General features: G+C 33.3%; 1 protein-coding gene across 6 annotated transcripts in view; it reads left to right on the plus strand.

Annotated features, from left to right (window-relative positions):
* Positions 1 to 22,753, plus strand: part of LOC126750370 (zinc transporter foi) — a 53,645-nt gene that overhangs the window by 13,386 nt on the left and 17,506 nt on the right. For 5 of the 6 annotated variants that reach the window (XM_050459972.1, XM_050459973.1, XM_050459974.1 and 2 more), the window contains exons 4-7: positions 3,942 to 4,236; positions 16,825 to 17,039; positions 17,093 to 17,204; positions 21,677 to 22,201. In XM_050459972.1, the coding sequence (XP_050315929.1) occupies positions 3,942 to 4,236; positions 16,825 to 17,039; positions 17,093 to 17,204; positions 21,677 to 22,201 (1,147 nt within the window). The remainder of the gene's footprint in view (positions 1 to 3,941; positions 4,237 to 16,824; positions 17,040 to 17,092; positions 17,205 to 21,676; positions 22,202 to 22,753) is intronic. The other variant, XM_050459977.1, reaches the window with a different exon arrangement.

The following is a 22,753-nucleotide window of genomic DNA, read 5'->3' on the forward strand; positions in this document are numbered from 1 at the left end:
TATGACGTGACTAGTTAACTGACGTGACTACTAAATAAATCCCTTTCAAGGCCCAATGATAAATATATTTTTATGCTTCTTTGGTTTCTAAGTTGGCGTAATGGAATTGTGCCAATATACATAAGATGGAATGATGAATCCCAAAAAAAGATATAATGGCTTCTATTCTTTTAATCCCAATGAAATTTAAATTTGGAAAAAGTACTTTTAGAAAACCTAGAAAGTTTTCATTATAGCACACGATAAAATGTTTTTGGGCACATAACAAAAAAAAGATTTAAATGCATTTATATATTACTATAAATCTCTAAATGAACACCATTCCTTTGCATATAAAGGGGCAGATATATATTTAATATATAAACATTTAATATTCACAAACCTTTAGTTTTCTTCTTCATACGTTAAGACTTAGTCCTTTGTTTTGTCTTCCGCTGCTTAGTCCTGGATGTACAACTTTCGTAGCATCGCAATGGTACTCTTCCGGGAAGTTTAGAGCTGTTGGGTTTTTGGTCTTTAGCCATTTTTGCCAGTCTCTTCTCCATCTTACAAGTTTGTCACAAAAAGCTTGGGTAAGATCTTTGAAGCACATAAACGCCGGCTTGTTGAATTAAATTGCTTTTTCGGATATGTTACGGAGAATGACTATGTCATTGATCTATTGTGTCTGAATCCCTGTTGTTCTTCACATATTCCAGTGCTAGTTACTTCTACCAACTTCTGTGAACATCTTTGAAACTGAACTTAGAAGACTCATTCCTCTGTAGGTTGGGGTCTGTTTTTTAAAGATTGGGATTGTTGTGCTGTTCTTCCATTTCAAGGATATAAGTACCTCCATACTTGATCATTTTGTTTATGTCAGGTGTTTTTATGTTTTTTAGAGTTGTTGCTGCTTGTTTGATCATCTGTATTGGTATCTGTCAGACTTTGCCCTCTTTATTGCTTTAAAATAAAGTGTTTTTCCCAGTCCTCAGTATTGATCTTCGATATCTGAGTATATTTAATTGGACATTTCCTTTGTTCCTTGCACGTAATTGTGTTCGATTGGTATTATAGTTACGATTTTCGTTTTTCAGCCGCTAATCATCATTAATCCCGTTATCGGCAATCTTGGGTTTCAGCCTTTGTTGATACAGAGAATTGGATAGTGCCTCCATATTGAGCTAGCTGAACAAAGGTAAAAACACAAAGTCACGGTCTCATCAAATCCATATAATTTTTTAAAAGCTACACGTGTTTCCGATGGAGCGAAACATGCTCCGATAGGAGCGAAACTCGTGAAGCTTTTAAAAAATTATATGGATTTGATGAGACCGTGACTTTGTGTTTTTACCTTTGTTTTGTTTTCGTTCGGTCTCTTAGAGAAAAAATGGATGATACGTTTCTATTTGAGCTAGCTGGTCGGTTCATTCTACTTTTTCTTTATTTCATAAGTCGAGACTTTTATAATAATGACTTTTGTCATTACAAGATTATGATTGGTAAACAGTATTTGCTGAACTCTTACATCCAGTATTTGGGAAGGGTGAATGTTTCTGTTTGTAATTATAAAATCTATTATGGAATTTTGTACTCATGTGTTTTTTAATGTAAATTTATGTTTATGTCGAAAGAACGTGTTGTTGATGTTTCAGTATTTATCATAAATACTGCTTTCTTGGTCCTGACCACCTGATCGCTTTGCTGAGTACTTTTAAACAGCTTATTCAATTAAAAAGTACTCTTTATCTGAATCTCTATTCATCAATAATATCAATATTATTTATTTCCACATAAATATGTCTACAATATATGATGAAATTTGCAAGTTGAACATGATAGCATGTCATCCTCCATACTTAAATCATGCACTTTTCTCTTTCGTACTTTTACTTTTCTTACTCAAATTATAAAGTTGGCTAACAATGGCTTTATATTCCATGAGCTAAGTGTTACAGTTCTGATTTCAGAATGTTTTGCCTTCCTCCTATTGTTGTTTATATTCATGGGAACAAAGATATTTAAAAAAATATATAACACTGATAAAGATGGAAAAGAGTATGCAATACCTGTGGAATACCAGATGTGTGGCTTTTTATTATTTTAGATTAAAATTAATGGCATTCTAAACACTATTTTATAGATCGCCGGGTTTTACCAAGTAGAGACAAAATAAAAACAGTAAGTCTCGGTCTCAAAATAAAAAACGGGTTTTACTTAAATTACAATTTATGGTTTCTAGACCTCCAACCCTTTATGAACTATTATTATGACTAATATTGAATGCCTATTTAGATTACTATTTTATATGGTGGATCACATTTTGTTATTTGTATTATTATATATATTTATACAGTGTGTTAGGGTTGGATTTCCGATACTTTAACCACGTGTTTTACGCCCAACTTTATCGAAAAAAAAATATATAAATTAGGATCGCACTTCACCCCTCTGAATGGGAGCCATATCAAAATTTTATTTCTTGAATTTTTACAAGTTCACTGAAACTCATTTGTCATTACTTTTATGCCCTCCACATGCATAAAACTGATTTTATTTTATATAGGCAACTTTAAAACCAAGTGACGACAGTTGAAAGAGAAAAGAAATTCTGAAAGACACATTACCTTAAGGTGACTCTAAAAATAACTGGTGCGTGAGCTTAGCACACAGCTTAATACACTGCAAACATTTCGAATTTCAGTTTGAAACTGAACGCTGTTCAATCTCAGGAAGGATTTCAGCTGTTCAACTGGTCTCTTAAAAGTAACAGACTATATCGTACAGGCGGCTGATCGCAATCACCATCCACCACTGACAATACTGAAATTTCTAATCGGAGAATTAGACAGAAGAAATTTATTCCGGTTAATATGTGACCAATTGATCAAATGTAATAAAACGGCTAAAAGTCTTGGAATACTCTTGGGTGATAAATGGAGATTTAATGGGCATAAACAAAGCTACTTAAAAGTCAGAGGCGGGTCCTTAATAAAGATCTAAAGAAAGTTCTATGTGACTGTTGCGTAAAATTTCTATATGGGTTGAAAATATTTGATAGACGTGTGAGTAGTGAATTGCGCGCAATGAAATGGTTAAATATGACCGAAAGGAGGTTGCTACATAGTCTGGTCATATTCAATAAAATTATCTTTAAAAAATGCCCCAATTGTCTTTATTAGAAAATTAAGTTTAAATATGATATTCATAATTTGGATATAAGTATCTTATTCACACCTCTTAGTTATAAATTTATTTAAGGGAGGAGTTTCAGCTGTTGCGTTTATTTGTTATATAATATATTATTATTATTATTTTTATTATTATTCTTATTATTAAAAGGCAGACGTGAGAAAAACTATAGATTTACCTCTGCATAAGTCAAGTCAATTAACAAGCTTTCCATATAAAACAAATCCTGATACTAAATCGTCTTTTATAAAAGCTATGCTGATTTGAAGTGATCCAATATTAATTTTTTTTTATAAGAATAGAGTCCTTGGTTTTTGGATAACGGAGAGAAGACAGCTACTAATTATCGTGCAGATTGCAATTATTCAGAAAGCTAAATAGCTTTAATATCAATCCTGAATGTAAAGAGATTTTTGTTTAGTTTAAGTACATACGGATTTTACTAAAACCGTTGACCGACTAAATAAAGTGATATCTTATTGTAAGAATGGAGTACGTCAGGACTCTCGCTGTGTCCCTGTACTATTTTGCTTAATTTTGTTGGATTTGACTATAGGATTCAATTAAAATTAATTTTTTTTTAGGGGTTTGTGGAAAATAAAATTACTTTGAATGTAAGCAAGGATCATAAGATTACATTAGCAAAGCGATTGTTCTACATTTTTTAAAACATTAATCAAAGAAGGGATAGTAATCATTTTACAAAAAATTTTATGCCAACCCTAATTTAGCTTTTCTCCCTGATAAGAAACTAATAACATTTTTTTCAGTGTTTCAACAATGACACATTTCTGCAAGAAACAACCTCGACAACTGAAACACTCAACCACACGCAATTTTCAAAAATATGCCCATTTATCGTCTACAGTTTGGTAGCTGAGAAATGCCTCTCCAACGATACTGAGCCGCTAGTCATTTACTCGGACAACACCAGCAAGTGGCTCTACTCTACCCTGGCCGTGTTACTTATCAGCGTGTGCGGCGTATTGTCGCTAGTGATCATTCCCCTGATGCAAAAGAGGTTTTATAAACCTTTGATACAGTTTTTGGTCGCTTTGGCTGTGGGTAAGAGATTTTCTTTTGTTCACCCTAACTTTTAACATCTAAATAAATCAACTACCACGAATCTGGTGAGGTATCAAAATTACACTGTTTAACATGGAAAGTTGAAGAAAGTTTATACATTAAATTCTCAGAAACTGAGGCAACAAGGAAAACAAAACAATAAATATACATAGTAACTCTCGAATAACAGGGAAGACAAGCGAATATTATTATAACTTTGGTCTAGTTTAAAAGTGCACTTTAAGTTCTGTTGTGGACAGTAATGCAGAACTAGCTATTGCAAACTAAGCTATTGAAAATGCAGAAGGCGCTAGTGCTGATGTAAGCCATGATGATATTGGACTCAGTTTTTTGAAACAAATACTTTTGACTTAATTTTTTAAATTGGAAGACATTTTACTTTTTTAAACATCTTTGACATCAAATAACAAAAACATGCACACAATTTTTTTTTATAATGTGTTAATTAATTAACCAACGGTTTTCAGCAATTTAATAAAAAAAGCTATAACATTCATATTTCTGTATTGTATAATCGTTCAGTCCACAAATATTGTGTATAAATATACACGAATCCAAAGAAAATGTTATATTCACTCGGATTAAAAATACAAGGTGTTTCAGGAGTAAAGGCAAAAATTTTGGGAACATATCCAAAAAGTCAAAATAAGGTAAATTAACCCATATGTTTTAATCAGATTCTTAACCATTTTTGAAATAATCGGCTCTAAAGTATTTTTTGTAAATTTTTAGAATAATTACGTTCTCTGTATTTCTAACTCATGTTGCAGGTATTTCATCATTGTTTGTTAATACCTATTTTAATTGACTGGTAGTTTTGACAAGCATGGTTGTCAACTTGATTGATTCTGAGCGTTTCAATTTGAAAAGAGCCAAGTTTCTATTACGTAATGCCTCACACCTGTAATGGTAGCGCATTACGTGCTGTTGATGAATACCGTCGTCGTTTTTCAAATCGAAGAATTCCTAATCGAAAAGTTTTTCAGACAGTTTTTGCAAATGCTCAGGAAACAGGAATGTTTCCAATTAATTCTGAGCGAGAGGGGGGACTAAATGATGAAAATGTTCTTGATATGGCTGGACAGAACCCGGGTGTTAGTACGAGGATTACAAAAGAACTTCAAATAGCATCACGTGTGGACGTTTGGAAGACACTTAGGAAAAATGGTTTTAAGCCTTTCCATATCCAACCGGTTCAACATCTTCAAGAGGGTGATTATGGGGCCTATATAAATACATTTTATTTCGCGATGAAGCTCATTTTACCCGCAATGGAATTTATAACCGACACAATGAACATCGGTGGTCAGATGAAAATCCCCATGCCACGTTTGATCGCAACTTTCAACATTCAGTGTTAACGTGTGATGTGGAATGCTGAACGACCAGTTGTTTGGTCCTTTTGTATTAGATGAGCGTCTTACTGGAGAGGGATATTTTCGCTTTTTGGAAGGCCATTTAATACACATGTTGGATGATGTTCCGCTAATTGTTCGACACCTATTTTCAACACTATAGAGCCCCGCCTCATTTTAGTCGCTGAGTGCGTAATTTCTTAGACAATCGTTTTCCTGATCGTTTGGATTGGCAGAGAAGGACCTCAAGTTTGGCCACCGAGGTCACCAGACTTAAATCCACTGGATTATTACCTCTAGGGGTGGATAAAAGCTCTAGTGTACAAAACACCAGTAGAAACTCCACAATCAAATTTTGAACGCTTCAAATATTATTAAAAACAATCCCCAAGCAATTAAAAGTGCACGAGCGCTTAACAAATGTGCTGCAGCTTGCCTTGAAGTTGGTGGGGGTATTTTCGAAAACATTTTAAATTAGTGGAATTTTGTTTTTTTACTAGTAGACTTTTTTACTAGTTTAAACACACTTCAAATAAGATAGGTCATACATTCAAGTAGATTTAAATATTAGTAATCGCTACAAAATGGTTAGTAAGATTTAATAAAAACACTTACGATAAAACATACCATTTAAGTTAAACTTACGGCAAAATGCGTTATCCTGCAGTATTTCGCTAATTATTGTGTCAAACTGGTTTCCTGACAAAGTTTTTATAAGCTCTGGCAATACATTGTAGAATTTTATTGCGCAGTATCCAGACCCTGTCTGACACCTCTTCAACCTCCAGTAGACGGGTATTATATGTGTAGTGAATCTGGTGCCCTAATTATAGGTCTCATTATGTATTGTACAAAGTGACATATTAGCTCTCAGAAAACCTAGATTTTCCAAAATTTATGTTGAAGCAACAGTAAGTCTCTTTAGTTTTTGGAAAGCCTGATGTCAGTCATTCCTAAAACCTAGCAACCTCACTACCTTACGCTGGAGACTAAAAACATGTGCTGTCTGAGATCCTCACTTGCTGTTATCAACACAAGCAAAACTTTGCTCAAATCCACAATAGGACAGAAATGTATTTCATGTCATCAAACGAGTGAGTGATGTGAGATCCAAAATCCCCAGCACAGTATTTTGTTCTTTCTAAAACCAAATTGGCTTTCTGAGAGCAAGTGTTTTTCCTCCAATATAACTGTTTGTAGAGCAATACATTTTTCAGCAATTTTGGATATGACTGACAGTATAGAGATTGGTCTATAATTCTCAAACAGCTCTCTGTCACCCTTTTTAAAAATCGGATACACTATGGCTTTTTTGAGGACGGTTGGAAAAGTATTTTCTCTAAGGTATAGGTTTCACAATTTAGTGAGAGTGGAATTATTATTAAGTTTTTTTATGGTTTTTTTTTACATTGAGACCAAACAGTTCGAGTGTTTTTATTTTTAAAATTATTTATAACATCACGTATTGTATCAAATGAGACTTCCTCAAAGTTGAAATGGTTCACTAGTTGTGTAAAAAATAGGCGTGTCTAGAGAAATGTTATTTTTTATTTGAGATGTTTTTAACTAAATCAGAAGCAATATTTGAAGAAAAGTTATTAAATGTGTCTGGATCTATGTGTCTGTTTGGTGATATTGAACTATCTTTTACTATTCCTCCGTGCCTATTTATTATTTTCCACATTTTTTTAAATTTAGTTATTCATGCCAAAAAGTACAAACTCTTACACAAGTCAAAATACAGACTAAAAAAGCATTACAATTAATATTACAATAATAATAAAACCCATGCAGTAACTATGTAATACGATAAGATAATTCACAATTAAAGTAAAAATACATCAAGGATTAAGCATTAAGTAAAACTAACAAATACAAAGCAGCTTTAACAGAAATACAATATAAACATAAAAAATACAATACTCCTAAAAAGCCACAGTGGAGTGAAGAAATTTCTCAAATGAGTAAAAAGAGTTGTTAATGAAGAAGTCTTTGACTTTATTTTTGAATATGCAAAGTGATAGAACCTTTACAGAGGCTGGTATAGCATTAAAAAATTTTACTCCGTAGTGCGAAACCCCAGTTCTTGATCTGGAGAGTCGATGGAAAGGCGGAATTAAGGAGTCATTATTTCTGGTAAAGTGCCGGTGTGTATCAGCATATGTTGTATAGTCAGTCACATTTTCCCTAACATATAATAGGCACACTAGAATAAATGCACAGGGTAGAGTGAGAAGTTTCAATTTCCTGAAGTGGGAACAATTTCTAACACTCTCCGTAGCCCAAATGAGCAATCACCCTCACACATCTTCTTTGCAATGCAAATATCTTAGACATGTGCATCAAGTGCCCCCAGCTGATAAGACAGTATGTCATTATAGAATGAAAATAGCTGAAATAAGCAATCCTGAGTGTGTCCATTGAGACAGAGTTAAATTACGGATAAGGAATATGCATCTTCATAATTTGGATAATAACTCTTCAACGTGACTCAGCCAGGTTAAACCACCTTCAAGAGTGACACCAAGGAAATTTACTGTTACGTTCGAGAGATGCGGGAAAGAACCAAGATCTCGAAGAGAAAAAATAATCTGCAGGGTTTTGGATTCGTTTAAACGTCTGTTTGAAACAGCCCAGTCTTTCAAGTTTGCACGTGACTCTTGAGATATGCGAGAAATATTCACTTCACCAGCATCAGCAATTGTGTCATCCGCATAGAGATAAAATACAGAGCCAGTATCGCAAATAGGGAGATCGTTGACGTAAACCAAGAATAAAATAGGCCCCAGAACGAAGTCTTGTGGAACTCCATGTTTCAGTGGTAAACTCTGCTATTTACACCCCCCAAATAAAATATACTGACTTCTATCATACAGATAGGGACCGAAGTAAATGAAGACTACTGGCGTCAAATTTGTAGTAATAAAATTTTTGTAGAAGAATATCATGCTCAACACAATCAAAGGCTCTCGATAAATCATACAATGTGGCATGAGAGTATAATCCACCCTCAAGCACCTTCTCACGCAAAACCATAACTGCCAAGCTGGTTGAATGCGATTTCCTAAAGCCGTGCTGTTTTTCATAGAACAATGAATTGAGTTCAAAATACCCTTCAATCTGTGTCCTAAGCAGAGATTCAAAGATCTTTCCAAATATAGGAATTAGCGAAATAGGGCGATAGATTTCAAGAATAAACCTTTTTATGAATGGGAATTACCTTGGCAGTTTTAAGCCAATTATGAAAAACTCCTGATGAAATTGCCAAATTGATTAATTTGGTTAGGGGTACTATAATCAAGTTTTTCATCAATCACCTGACGAACTTGATCATGGCTCACTTCAATAAAAGAAAAGCCCGGTCCACAACTGCCTGTCAAATAATCCGAAGGATTGTTATGAGCCAAGGGAAGCGACTCTTTCAGTTTAGTAGGAACATTAATTTTTTGTTTAGTGGGACCGATTACTTGCCTGATTGATAAATTTATCATTCAAATCAATCTTGTATTTCTCGTAAAACAAACAAACTCGTATTTCCCTACGGTATCTATTTCGGTAAGTGCGAACAGTTTCAGAGGTAACTATGTTTGGGCGAAGTGTGTTAACCTGTCCCAAGAAACAAAGAATGTCCCTCATATCTCTAAGAGAATCGTCAAACCATTTTGATGCCGCTGAGCGTTTGGCAGTACTAAGTTCATGTATGCAACAATAATGGAGTCGACAAAGCAATTAAAAAACATGATAAAAGCAATTAAATGACTATAGGTTCCCAACTAAAACTCAACCATACGGTAAAAATTAAATAAGTCCCTATAACAGATCTATAACAGATACAAGGAGCATTACCCACCTTGTGGCAACCCACCCCGAATTGAAAAGCAATTCCCAAATGATTTAACAAACAGACGTCAGATATTTTCACATTATAATTCTCGATAGAAATATTTATGAATACATTGTCCAGACAATTAACCCCCCCAGTAGCATCATTTACTGCAGGATGTAGTCCAAAACTTGAAAAGAGGTCAACAATTCTCTGAGTCTAACTGCAGTCAAAATTAAACCTAAAGTCACTAGTGATGACATATTTTTCATTAATGGTCATGCTTTCAAGAAAGCCCTCAAGTAAACCCAAAAAAAATGTTAAAATTGCCAAATGGAGATCTGTAGATTGTATATATAAAGCTTTCACCATATTTGGTCCCCGCGATCTCAAAATCCAACTCACAAGCATGAGGAAAAAATTTGACTGATTTACAATTGGCAGTGCCACATGCAAACATGCACACTCCACCTTGAATCTTGCCTGCCCTACGAAATGTCGAGGTCAGAATAAAGCCTTGAATATGTGTAAAACTTATCTCTGCATCAGACAGCCAGTTAAGACAGAGTATGTCAATATCTAACTTGGATTCGAGGAATGCCTTCAACTCTGGTATTTTGGAACATAAAGATTGAATATTTAGGTGCAATAAAGCATTATTAAGATTGTTTGTGTTGTTTACTTTTTTTTGTGGAAATATTGACGCCTCCGGTTTAAAAACTTATTAATAACCACTCTACTGGGCCATGTCTGAGAATCCAGTGAATTAGTGGGATAACTAGAAGACTGGATCATATTGTCATTTGAATTAATTTTTGCCTGTTATAGAACGATTTTATATTCTTTACGAAATTGTAGATCAGCCCTATGCTTAGAAAATTGAAAGGCTAGAATTAGCATTGCCGTGGAACTATGGGCAGTTTGTTTGCTTGCAACATCTCTGATGCAATGATGTCAAATGCTTATGTAGGAATGACAAAAAATTAATGACAGAAAAAGAAGAAAGGACACCTATTTTGACAGTCGCAGAACAATACTATTCCTCTTTAATAAAATATGAAGCTTTTTTTTTTTAAATATGATAAGATACTTTATAAAGAAGTCAACATTCAAAGTTTAATGAATGTAGATAACGTATATTAGAGAAAAAGGCAACAACATCGTAACGCCGCTCGATCGCATTGTTGATTCCATGGACACAACTAATCTTTACCAGTGACGTCGTTAAAAGATATTTACATGATAAATATTTATTATTAATAGATTATGCTATAAATTGTAAACAATATTACCGTTTGTGAACTCTTTATGCGTTTTTTTAACGTGCTTCATTATAGTAAAGGTACTTATTCAATAAATCGCATTTTTATGAAAATTAAATATTTAATATATTAAACCTTTATTAAACCAGTTTATGGTTTGTGGCTGTTCCGCCCTTATGCCATACCGTTTTTCTGGAAAGGAATTGTCCTAGGGCTTTTGTAAAATTTCTTTTTTTTTGAGTGCTATAAACAGGAGTATCACGTTGTGTTTGGCAAAAGTTGCAACGAATGGGAGGTGCAATAAATGAGAGTTTACTGTAAATTAATTTTATCCTCTAAACTAGGGGTTATATGAGGCGTACTGCAATAAGGGACTAATCGACAAAAATGCAAAATACGTTTTATTATAGTATAATAAATAATAATAACAACATTACACATAACATAACACCACACATAACACCTGTACTAAATAAAATAATGACTTTTCTAACTATTTTGCTCTGCTCGTTATAATAGTAATTCTTAGCACTTTATTAGTTCTTTGTATTTATTTATTTTTTTTTAATTAATTAAAATATTTTGTTTTTTTGTATTGAGTTGCTTAAGATATAGATTTATTTATTTTATTTTATTCTTTACATATTCAATTAAAATGACTATTGTAAATATTTTTTGCCGGACAGCTAAAGAGATGGAACAGCTATAAGCTGGGTAGTATTGTTAGTCCTCTAATTTAAAACACATTTTTATTTTTTTTCTCACAAATTAAATATTTTTCTTATTTTATAGTCATATTTTATATTCACAGTGGAAACAGTATGACCTATTTAATTATACATTTTAAAAATGACTATAGTATATTTAAGTGTACGCTCACTTTCCATTATCCTCAATGATTTTAAAATTGTAATTTTGGAAAATGAATATGATTTAGTTATGACAGTTGAAACCTGATTAAATAAGCATATTGATGCTCAATCTTGTTGATGTTAAGATATACAGATATTACCGTAAGGATAGGAAAGTTTATATTAAAACATATTTAGGCTCTGAAAAGTTAAACTTTAGCTTTCCAATCTTGAAAGCGCTAGAAAATACATTCTTAAAAATATAAACATCATAACCGTCGGTGTATTTTATCGTCTCCCTAATACCAATCTAAATACTTATTCCGGATATTGATAATATTTTAAGTGAAGCCGTCATAATATAAGAATTATTAATATGGAGTTATTTTATAATATGGAATTATTTAGATTTTAATATAATTTGTTTTTGATTTACAAAAGCTTGTTTTATAAATAAAAAAAAAATTACATTCCTGGATTCCTACGGTTTTTCCCAATTACTGTAGGAACCTATTAAGATACGTAACATAAGAATATTGTACACTCGTCCCTAAGAGCATTATTAGACCTTGAAAAGGTTAAAACACGACCGATTGGGTCAATTATACACACTTACGCAGAGTATTATACACACACGCTAGAGTGTGTATTTATTAATATCAAAATGCTTAAAATTATGCAGTCCATATATTATTAGGTAATTTAACATTTGGTAAATTGCTACATTAAATATAATACCGTTCCAGATTTATAGAAAGTGGCAACAGATTTGCCTCGTCAAAATTTAAAAAAAACAGTCCGGAGCATTTCTCGGACCTGCGCATAATTAGCACTATATACAAAATATTAGAGAACACTTGTTATAATCAAATATTTAATTTTTTTACAGAAAAAAACTGCTCGACTCTTAATGCGAATTCCGTAAAGATTGCAGTACCGCAACAGCACTAACTGCGGTTTTGAATGATGTAATTAAAACCTATGATGACGGATTAGTGAGTGTACTTATATTATTGGACTTCTTTAATACATTTGATACGATAGAATCATCGACTCCTTCTTGCAAAAGTAAAGTATTACGTTTTGATAAAGATTCTGTTGAACTAAACTCACAACATCTTTTCTAAGTTGCAGGAAGCAAAATATATTATATAACAACCAAGAATCATCAACTGGAAATAATCTGTCTGGAACTTTTCAAGGTTATAATTCTGTTCCCTCTCCTCTTTTTTCCAAAGTAATAATAGCAAAGGATTTGAAAACCCTTGAAGTTAGTCCCCTATCTTTACAACACAATTTAAAATTAAATTTTTATGAACCCAAATACTTTGTATTTCTCTATAAAAAGAAAGGAGTATGTAAAAAAAAATTCTTTCTCTTATAAAGAGGAGTTTTGTAAAGCAAAACTCCTCTTTATCATTTGTAATGAGCGCAGAAAATCTAGGGCCTTTGGTAGAAAAGAATCTGTGTTTTAATGTTTTAATGAACACATTAAAAACTGGACTAGAAAATCATTTGGCAGCCTAACACTCCAATATAGCAATCGTCACTTTCTAAACTTTAATTTAAAAAAAACAATTATGCGAAACCTTCCTTGCCTCTAGAGCACTTAAAAATAAAATACAAAGGATACAAAACGCATGCTGTAGAAAAATTACGACCACATATCTCGCAAAACGTGTATCTCATAATAATTACAATGGGTTAAATATGGAACGGCCTAGAAGTCTGCACTTAGTAGTTTTTGTGTACAGGTTTCTAACAGCCTTCAATTCCTCCTCATCTCAAAGAAGTAAATTTTATCCTAGGTATAATGTATTGAATAATGGTTATATAAGGCAATAAATAAATTTACTATTCCGGAATATCATACTACCGTATATTAAAGATCTTTCACGTACAGCTCGAATAAACTTTACAACTCTATCAGGCGGAATTCAAAAATATAATCTTTAATTATTGAAATATAATGTGCGGAGAAATATTACTCTCTAATCAAAATGTGCAATAATAATAACACTGTTGGTCTGCAGCTGTTTGGGTTGTTAGCTGTTTAAATTCAGTGAAAAGCTTATAATAAAATAAAAGTAAATTTTTCTTATCTATTCTTTTTTGCTTGAACTAGTAATTCTTATATTTTAGAGAAAGAGTTATTTTTTTTAGTTTTTTTTGGTATCATTTATTACGATCATTTTTACTTAATGATGATTCAGGTCGGATGACGGAAATTCACGGGTTAAATAAAAGTAGCCTACGACTAGATTTCTTTGGTGGGTATCACGAATGTGTCTAAAAAAGAAAGTATTTCTTTTCTTTTCTAATTTTTTTTATATTTACTGAATAAATTTAATTTATTTAGTAAATTAAAGGCATTATCTATCTAGGTTAAATTCTGTCTAATGCAAAGTAGACCAAACGACCCTTTCTTTATATTTGGATGTTTTTCTATATTATCTCTAATTCTAATTATTATTTATGACAATATTACAATTAAAGATATGTAAGTATAGTAAAAAATTATGAAAAAAAGTATAAAATTTTTTTCATTTAAAATTTAACATTTACAGTAGTGGCCAAAAGTAAATAGACAAAGTATTATTTTCATATAATTGTTTAAAAATTTACCCACAGGTCCCCTAGATTATAAATTATTGTTATTTGTAAGGCGGTCTATAAAAAGATACCAATAAATTTCAGTTAAATATTTTGCTTGCTATCAGATAAAGCAATAATATAAATATAGCTGGTCAAAAGTAGATAGACAAAAACAATTTTTGGAATTATTTTTTTGTCTAGATATTTATAAAATAAAATTAGATTAGTATTGCTTCTCTTTAACTCAAGGTGCAGGATCATTAGACAGGATCATTAGAGCCAAAAAATAAATCTGGTCGACCAAAAAAAATGGACATTAGAGCTGTACGCAAATTAAAACAAATTAGCCAGAATAACCCTTTCATGACTTCTCGTCAAATTCAGATCGAATTACAGGCTCTTGGGATTTGTAATGTGTTCTCAAGGACTGTAAGACGAAGGTTGGTAGAACATAATCTATTTGCACGTAGGCCAGCAAAAAAATCATTGCTTTCAAAAAAGAATCACTTAGCCCGATTGGAATTTGCCCGTCAGCATATACACTGGACAAAGCATGCATGAAAACGTGTTTGCTGGAGCGACGAATCGAAGTTTAATTTGTTTAATTCCGATGGAATTCAATATGTTAGACGCCCTTCTGGCCAGCGTTTGAATTCCAAGTACACAAAACCCACAGTTAAGCATGGAGGTGGATCAGTGATGGTTTGGGGTTGCTTCTCAGGTTATGGAATGGGCCCGTTACATCGCATAGAGGGCATAATGAACAGGTTTATGTACAGGGATATTCTCAGAGATGTTATGTTCCCTATGTCGAAGACAATTTACCATTGAGATTCCAATTCCAGCAAGATAACGACCCGAAGCATTCCTCTAAAATTATGAAGCAATTTTTTGAAGACGAAAAAATACCAGTTTTAAAATGGCCATCCCAGTCAATCGATCTTAATCCCATCAAAAATTTATGGGAAATTGTAGATCGTGATATTAGGGATACAAACTATTCAAATAAAGGTGAATTATTCGTAACGGTTGCAACAGAAATGGAAAAATATTGGTTTTAAACTCATAGACAATCTTATTGAATCAATGCCACGTAAATGTCAGGCTGTAATAGACAATAATGGGTATTTTACAAAATACTAATATTGTAGATGGTTTAGTTTGAAATTAAAAAAAAAATACTTTGAAAAAAAAAGAGTATTGGTTATTTTTCAAATTTGTCCTACTTTTGTCCAGCGTATATTTAGTTATTTCTTATTATTTTCCAAATTAGGTGATTGTTTCTAAAGAAATTTTTATTATTTTTATACATGTTTATGTTGCCTTTAAATATCCTTATTATAGAATTTTTAATTCCTTTGAATAAAAAAAAAAACATTTGTCTATCTACTTTTGGCCATTTCTGTATCTTCAAAAAAACTACAAATTATGGTATCTAAAATTGAGTGCTCAAAAATGCCTTCTGTAGCTTGTAGCTTTAATTATTATAATAATCAGACCAAGAATTATGTTGTTTTGTATTTAATTTTCCGGTTTAAGGTTCGAGGAATTCATAAAAATATTAATACAGTCAACTAAAAAAGTTTTCCCTCTTTCAGAAACCGAACTCTTATTCGTAGCTTTTGTTGTGAAGAAATGCAGTATAAGCCTTTACGTAGAATTACTGCTGAATACGTAGTTTTTTTACATAAAATCTAAAATAAAATAAGTCAAAAACTGTTATATTTACGCATGGAACGTTATACCTGAAAGTAAAATAAATGCATAGGGGTTACATTTCAAACAGTAAAAAGGTTACTTGTTTTCATATACTGGGTGGTGCGTTGCCGAGCGGAACATAGGAAAACCCATGTAAATTTTAAGGGGGTCAATTATTGGCTACCCTGTACATTTTACAGAAAAAATGTAAGATAATTTTTTTAAGAGACCAATCTGGCAAACCCTTGTGCAAAGTTTCTAAAAATTTTAATAAGCGAATCTTGAATTAGCCAATTAAATGTAATTGCAAAATTAGCAAATTTTCGGTTCAGGTAAAACCAAACGGGCACCAGTAAAATGAATATTGTCACTGACGTGAGGAAAAGTGTCATTAAATCAGTGACAGTCGATATTTGAAAATAAGTATGAATTATTCAATCGACGAAAAAATAGCCATAATTAAGTGGCGTTAACAAGTAATGTTAACGTGTCTTACTTTGATTGAATGGTTGTGAGATTCATAAAACAAAAAAAAAACATTTCTTGTATTCGGCTGTACGTCAGATCTGTCAAAGCCTTATAACAAATTGGTGGCTGGTGTCTGGTTTTACCTGAACCGAAAATTTGGTAATTTTGCAATTACATTTAATTGAATAATTCAAGATTCGCTTATTAAAATTTTTTGAAACTTTGCACGAGGGTTTGCCAGATTGGTCTCTTCAAAAAGTTATCTTATATTTTTTCTGTAAAATGTACCGGGAAGCCAATACTTGACCTCCTTAAAATTTACATGTTCCGCTCGGCGATGCACCACCCGGTAGAAGCGTCAATACCGCATTACTGAAAATATTTTTATCCTTAATTGTCTTTGTCAGTTTTCAAACATTTTCAGTGCCTACTTTTCGAGGAATCAATCGCCGCCGTTCATTATAAGACACCCTGTATATCGATTTATTGCAGCTAATAATGGGGTATTCCTCCAGGTACGTTGGCCGGTGACGCGCTGCTCCACCTCCTCCCTCACGCCATGAGTAACGGCGTCCACTCGCACACTCACGAAGATCCAGATCCTCACTTGACCAACACCTGGAAGGGTCTGGTGGCGATGATGGGTCTCACCTTCTTCTTCATCATGGAAAGACTGATTTTGGTTGTAGGAAAGTGGCGGAAGAAGAGACAGAAACATAAGACTGTACCTGTAAGTCCGTCTTTCTGTTTATTTTTGGCTGTTTTTTAACACAAAAATTTTAGCATGCTCACGTGAAAGTGTATGACGTTAAAGGTGAAAGACGAAACTCTACCCAGTGCATGGATAAGTACAATACCTCACCTTACTGTTATAAGGACATTATGACTGACCCCAGTAAGTTTTATTGTTGGAGGTTTTACCGTTTTGTGTTGCGTTTGCAGAGTGTTTTCGAGTTGCTTTTGGCTTTTTACGTTGAGGGATGGTTAACTTCTGTGAGGGCGTGCACAGAATATTTATTTCTTTACAGGAAATTTAGTTAGAATTTTGTAAAGAGATTGTTAGTTTCCAAATTACTTATAGATAATCCATAATCCACTTGGCAATCGCGGCATCGAGCGATATCTAGCAGTCGTTACTGCTGTTCCTCGGTCTCATTTTTAATTTTGTCTAGTATCTATCTGCATTTGCGAAGTGCATATGGGTTGCCACAAATTATTGAAGAAATCTGACGCAAAAGTAGAGATATGCTTTAAATATTTTCCACGCTGGGAAAGGTGGGCTTTAAATATTTTATGCTGTCTAATGCATGCAAATTATGAAAATTAAAGCGTTATTCTAACATAAAAAAACTTTCATAAACTCTATCAGAAAATAAACACAAGACAATAAAAATTTTATACAAATAATAACATTAAAAACTAAATTTTTTTTTTCACGGCGCTGATGGTGTTCGCACAAAAAATACTGAATGGCGACGTAGTGTGGTTATGATATTTTAATGATTGTCGAGCCCTGGCTTACTGCTGATATTACTGACGCTGAATTGGGATTTCAAGATTTTAACATCTTTAGGAATGATCGTAATCCGACTATAACAGGGAAATCCAGAGGTGATTGTATAATGGTGGCATTGAGAAAGTGTATTAAGGCTAGTGAAATTAAAGTAAACAATACCTCACTTGAACACCGATTTGTGCAAATATCCTATGGTGGTAGAAATATTGTTCTAGCTGCAGTTTATATTCCACCGGCGTACCACATTGGTCTATGAGGGTTTTGCTCAGACTATGGGCGAGGTAGCCTGTATTTATCCGGAATGTGGAATGTTGATTAGTGGTGACTTTAATTTACCGGATGCTACTTGGTTCAGTGCTGAGGGCAAGTTATGTGTAGACAGTTTGCAATCAACAACCGCAGCTAATTGTCTGTGTTTAGCCTGCAATTATGCTAACATGTCACAAGTAAATAATATTCCTAACTCGTACGGGAACTTTTTAGATCTCGTTTTTACAAACATTGTGAGGGTAGAAATCTCAAATATGATTATTGTTATTTAGATTTTCAAAACTGTCATTACTATTCTATGAATAACTTTTTTTGCATTTATTCCTTGGGAACTGGAGTTTAATACAACTGACGTTAATAAGTGTGTCAACTATTTTTATAGTGTTCTCTACTATGCTCTTGAAAGGTTTGTGTAAGTTAAGCATTATAAATCATCTAAATTTCCTCCCTGGTTCAGTCGTGAATTACAAAAATTAATCATAGAGAAAAAAATAGCATACAAAAATATCATAAAAAATAACATAAAAAATATAAAACATCCAAACTTGAAGTGGATTACACAATATTAAAACTCATTTTTCCCTTTTAGATTAACAGGTTAATCTCTAAGTAGTTCCTTTGCAATGTCTGCAAAAAGAAATGAGTTAGGCGTCTCAGGACTTATTGTACATTTTAACTCCTTAATCTCACTGCACTTAAAATTAATATTATTCCACATTGATTTAGTTGGATTTTTTGATGTACTAATTGTCTTTTATTTGAAATTTTCTTTGCCTGCTTTTTTATAGCAACTTTATAAGCAATTTTAAGGTCTTTTTAATACAGACAATCATTTGCCCTATTGTAATACCTATAGACCAGACCCACAAGCCTAAAAGTTTGCATCATTTATTTAAAATGGTTAAGGAATCATGACACTTTGTGTGGTAAATATTTTTTTGGAAATGCCTGCAGAAATCCATTTTTCAACATAGAAATTATTGAACTTCTCTTCAGGGGTAATGTGTTTAAGTTGAATAATATAACATGAAATATTTTTAACAATGTAAAAAAATCATTAGTATCTCTAAATAAAAGATCTTCAAATAGATTTTATGAAATTTGTTGAGGACTTTTTGGAAATCTTGGCTTTGACTAATTGACAATGATGATCTGAAACATGTAACTGTAGTATTTCTGAGTAAAAACTTTCATATGAAAAATTTACAAAAGCATTATGGAGATAAGGATCTTCACGTATAGGATCAATGATTAGTCCGTCGCTTTCAAGCAGGTCAATAACCTTTAAGGAGTTGGATCACTTTGGAAATTTTTAAAATGCTTATGGGCCTTAGTTTTTTCGTAGGATAGGGATAACTGCTTGTTTCCAATAATCAGAAACTGTAGAAAGCCAAAATTTTATTAATTACATTCGTTAGCGGATTGCTACAGAACGGTTGGTATATTTTTAATATTACCAAATACACTACCGCTCAAAAGTATTTGCCCACATATGACTGTTTTAAAGTTATAACTAAAAATAATAAACCCATGAAACGGTTTATTTATAACAAAATGAATATAAACAATACATTTTTCAATTAATTAAATTTAAGAAAATCAAATTTTGAATTCATCTACATGTCCGCCTCGATTTTTAATAACAGCTTCACAGAGTTTCGGTAGTCTTCTAATTAATTTGTCCAAAGTTTCCTGAGGTATCTTGTGCCACTCTTCTTGGATGATCCTCCACAAGTGTTCTTTTGATGTGGGGCATGATTTTCGCACTTGTCTATCCAGTTCATCCCACATTAATTCGATAGGATTGAGGTCCGGTGATTGTGGGGGCCATACCACAACTTTCAGAAGATGTTGCCTTTGTAATTTACCTAAATATTGCTTGCACAATTTCGACGTGTGCTTGGGGTCATTGTCATGTTGAAAGATGAAGTTTTCCCCAATTATTTGAGTACCAGAAGGAAGTACATTGTTACTTAAAATTGTTTTGTAACCCTCTTTTCGAAGAATTCCCTCTATTTTAATTAGATCGCCCACTGCAGACCCTCCGAAACAACCCCACAGCATCACCGAACCACCACCGTGTTTAACTGAGGCCACCATACAACTCTCAGCGACCCTTTCATTGGCATAACGGCGAACAAAAACTCGCCTCTTCGTTCCAAAAACCTAGAATTTCGACTCGTGACTCCAGCGAACTTTCTTCCAGTCATCAATGGTCCATTCTTTGTGTGATTGGGTCCACTCAAGTCTTTTCTTCTTATTAACATCCTTCAGTAGCGGTATTGATACAGCTAAACGTCCTTTAAGACCAGCATTATAAAGTCGCCGTTTTACTGTCGAAACATTGACCGCTTTTTTACGCTTCTTGTTGATTTTTGCTGTGATTTCAGGGGCGGTAAGGCGTCTATTGCGTTTGCTTGTAATTATAATGTTTAAATCCTCCTTTGAACTTGTTGCCTTTGGCCTTCTCGATCGAGGTTTGTTGCTAATAGTCCCTTCTCTGGTGAATTTTCTAACATTATAATCGACAGTCCGCCTTGGAATTCCCAAATCCGTCGAAATTTGACGGTTAGTCTTTCCAGCCTTATGAAGTCCAATGATAATACCTTTTGTTTCTACCGATAACTCTTGTTTTAGTCATTTTCAAGAATGTTGAAAAACCAGCAAAGAAACGGTGACAATCGTCAATAAGCAAGCGAAATTATTTACCAATGTTACACAAAATCAATTCTTGAAGACTAAACACCTTTAAATCTTTTCATCAAATCTTCCTCAAATTTCATCGGAAACGAGCTGTAAACATATTAGTTTTTTAGAAGAAGTGCATATTTTCACTACATTGCTTGTTATTTTCAAGACTATTTTTAAATAATCAGTGTTTTTCAGTTGACCATAGTTGATAGGTATGCTGTTTAAGCATATATGCAATTTACAAAAGAGATACAATCTAAACATAGGTATAAAGATAAGATTTTTGTATCTAATTTAAAATATTAAAAAGAATACATGGTGGGCAAATACTTTTTAGTGGTAGTGTATATCCCATCTATTCCGCAAGCATTGGCTTTTATACTCTGAACTATATGGCACACATCTTTTTAATCCACCAGTGCAAAATCAAACCCTTTAGTAAGACCATTAAATTTGTTATTATTAAAGTGAGCTATAAGGGATATGCTGAGGGACTGAATTAATACAAAAATCATTAATCTTATCGGGATCTTTAGGCTGATTTGGAATATCGCCACCATTTCTAATATTATGGAAACCTATGTATTTAATGTCCTTCAGAGAGCCTTCGACTTTTTTTTAAATTTATTTAAGTTCAGCCTGGATGAAGGCTTTTTCTCTACAGGAATATTTTGGGTGAAAAGATTTCAGCTTCTGAAAACTTCATAATTAATTATTTCAACACAATAGTTTTAATTTATCAAGCTAGAACACAAAAACTAACATACTTAATAAGACAACCTAAAAAATGCTAATCATGGGCACATATTTTGGAGAAGCTAACCATCATCCCTCTGCTTAAACATAACAATAAAACTAATTAAAAGAAAAACAATCTTCCTCCTCTGCAGACACAACATTCTTAGAACCCGATAATAGCGACGACTTGTTAGGTTCGAACAAACCGGAACCTCAACTACGCAAATCCTTGGAAAAAATGGAAACGAACCAGAATCACCACGTTCCCGAGGGCGATCTAACCTCAACCCCGTGCATCGAGGCGAAAATGCTCCCGCCCGACCACGAGGATTTCACGATCATTATCAGGGAGCACGAGAGCGACCATCACGGACACTCCCATAAACATGGCCACGTACATTCCGCGCCGCAAAATTATTCTTCGGTGGCTTGGATGGTGATCATGGGCGACGGTCTGCATAACTTCACCGATGGAATGGCGATCGGAGCCGCATTTGCTAGTGGAATTGCCGGTGGTTTTTCTACTACCGTTGCTGTGTTTTGTCACGAATTACCCCACGAACTTGGAGATTTTGCCATGCTACTGAAAGCCGGGATGAGCATTAAACAGGCCTTATTTTATAATTTGTTGTCCAGCGCGTTGTGTATTTTGGGCAATTTGGTTGGCTTGTATTTGGGTAAGTTCAACCTTTGTATTCTTCCAATTTTATTTTCTTGGCTTAGCTTCAAGTTAATTTAAAGATAAGTAAAATTTAAGTTTTGGTCGCGCATGTCTAGATACACCAAGTAACCTTCTTTAAGTAAAATATAATCGTTTGAATGATCATTTAGTGAATCACAGTCCATTGACACCTCACACCATTGACACCTAACTCGCCTGTGAAAGGAACGATTTAAATTTCTTTTTTTCACTGTCGTAATTGCAAATATTTAAACTTCAACATAACACAAAACAACTTTGTTAAGTGTTAGAGTTATCCACGTAACTAGACAAAATATAAACCTTAATCTTTACGATACCTTTCGGTATATTTAAATCAAAGTCCAATAATTTACTTGAAGCGTAATAGATTTTTTTTGCATATACACAGGAACAGACGTTTTATCTATCGACCTCGGAACTCTTCTTTTCAATATCCTAAAAGCGCGCAGCCTGGCGACTTGAACTGTAAGGAATATGGGTTAATATACTAATGTACAAGGGATAATAATAGTATGTTCATAGAACA

Source organism: Anthonomus grandis, chromosome 2, assembly GCF_022605725.1.
Source record: "Anthonomus grandis grandis chromosome 2, icAntGran1.3, whole genome shotgun sequence".
Lineage (NCBI taxonomy): Eukaryota > Metazoa > Arthropoda > Insecta > Coleoptera > Curculionidae > Anthonomus > Anthonomus grandis.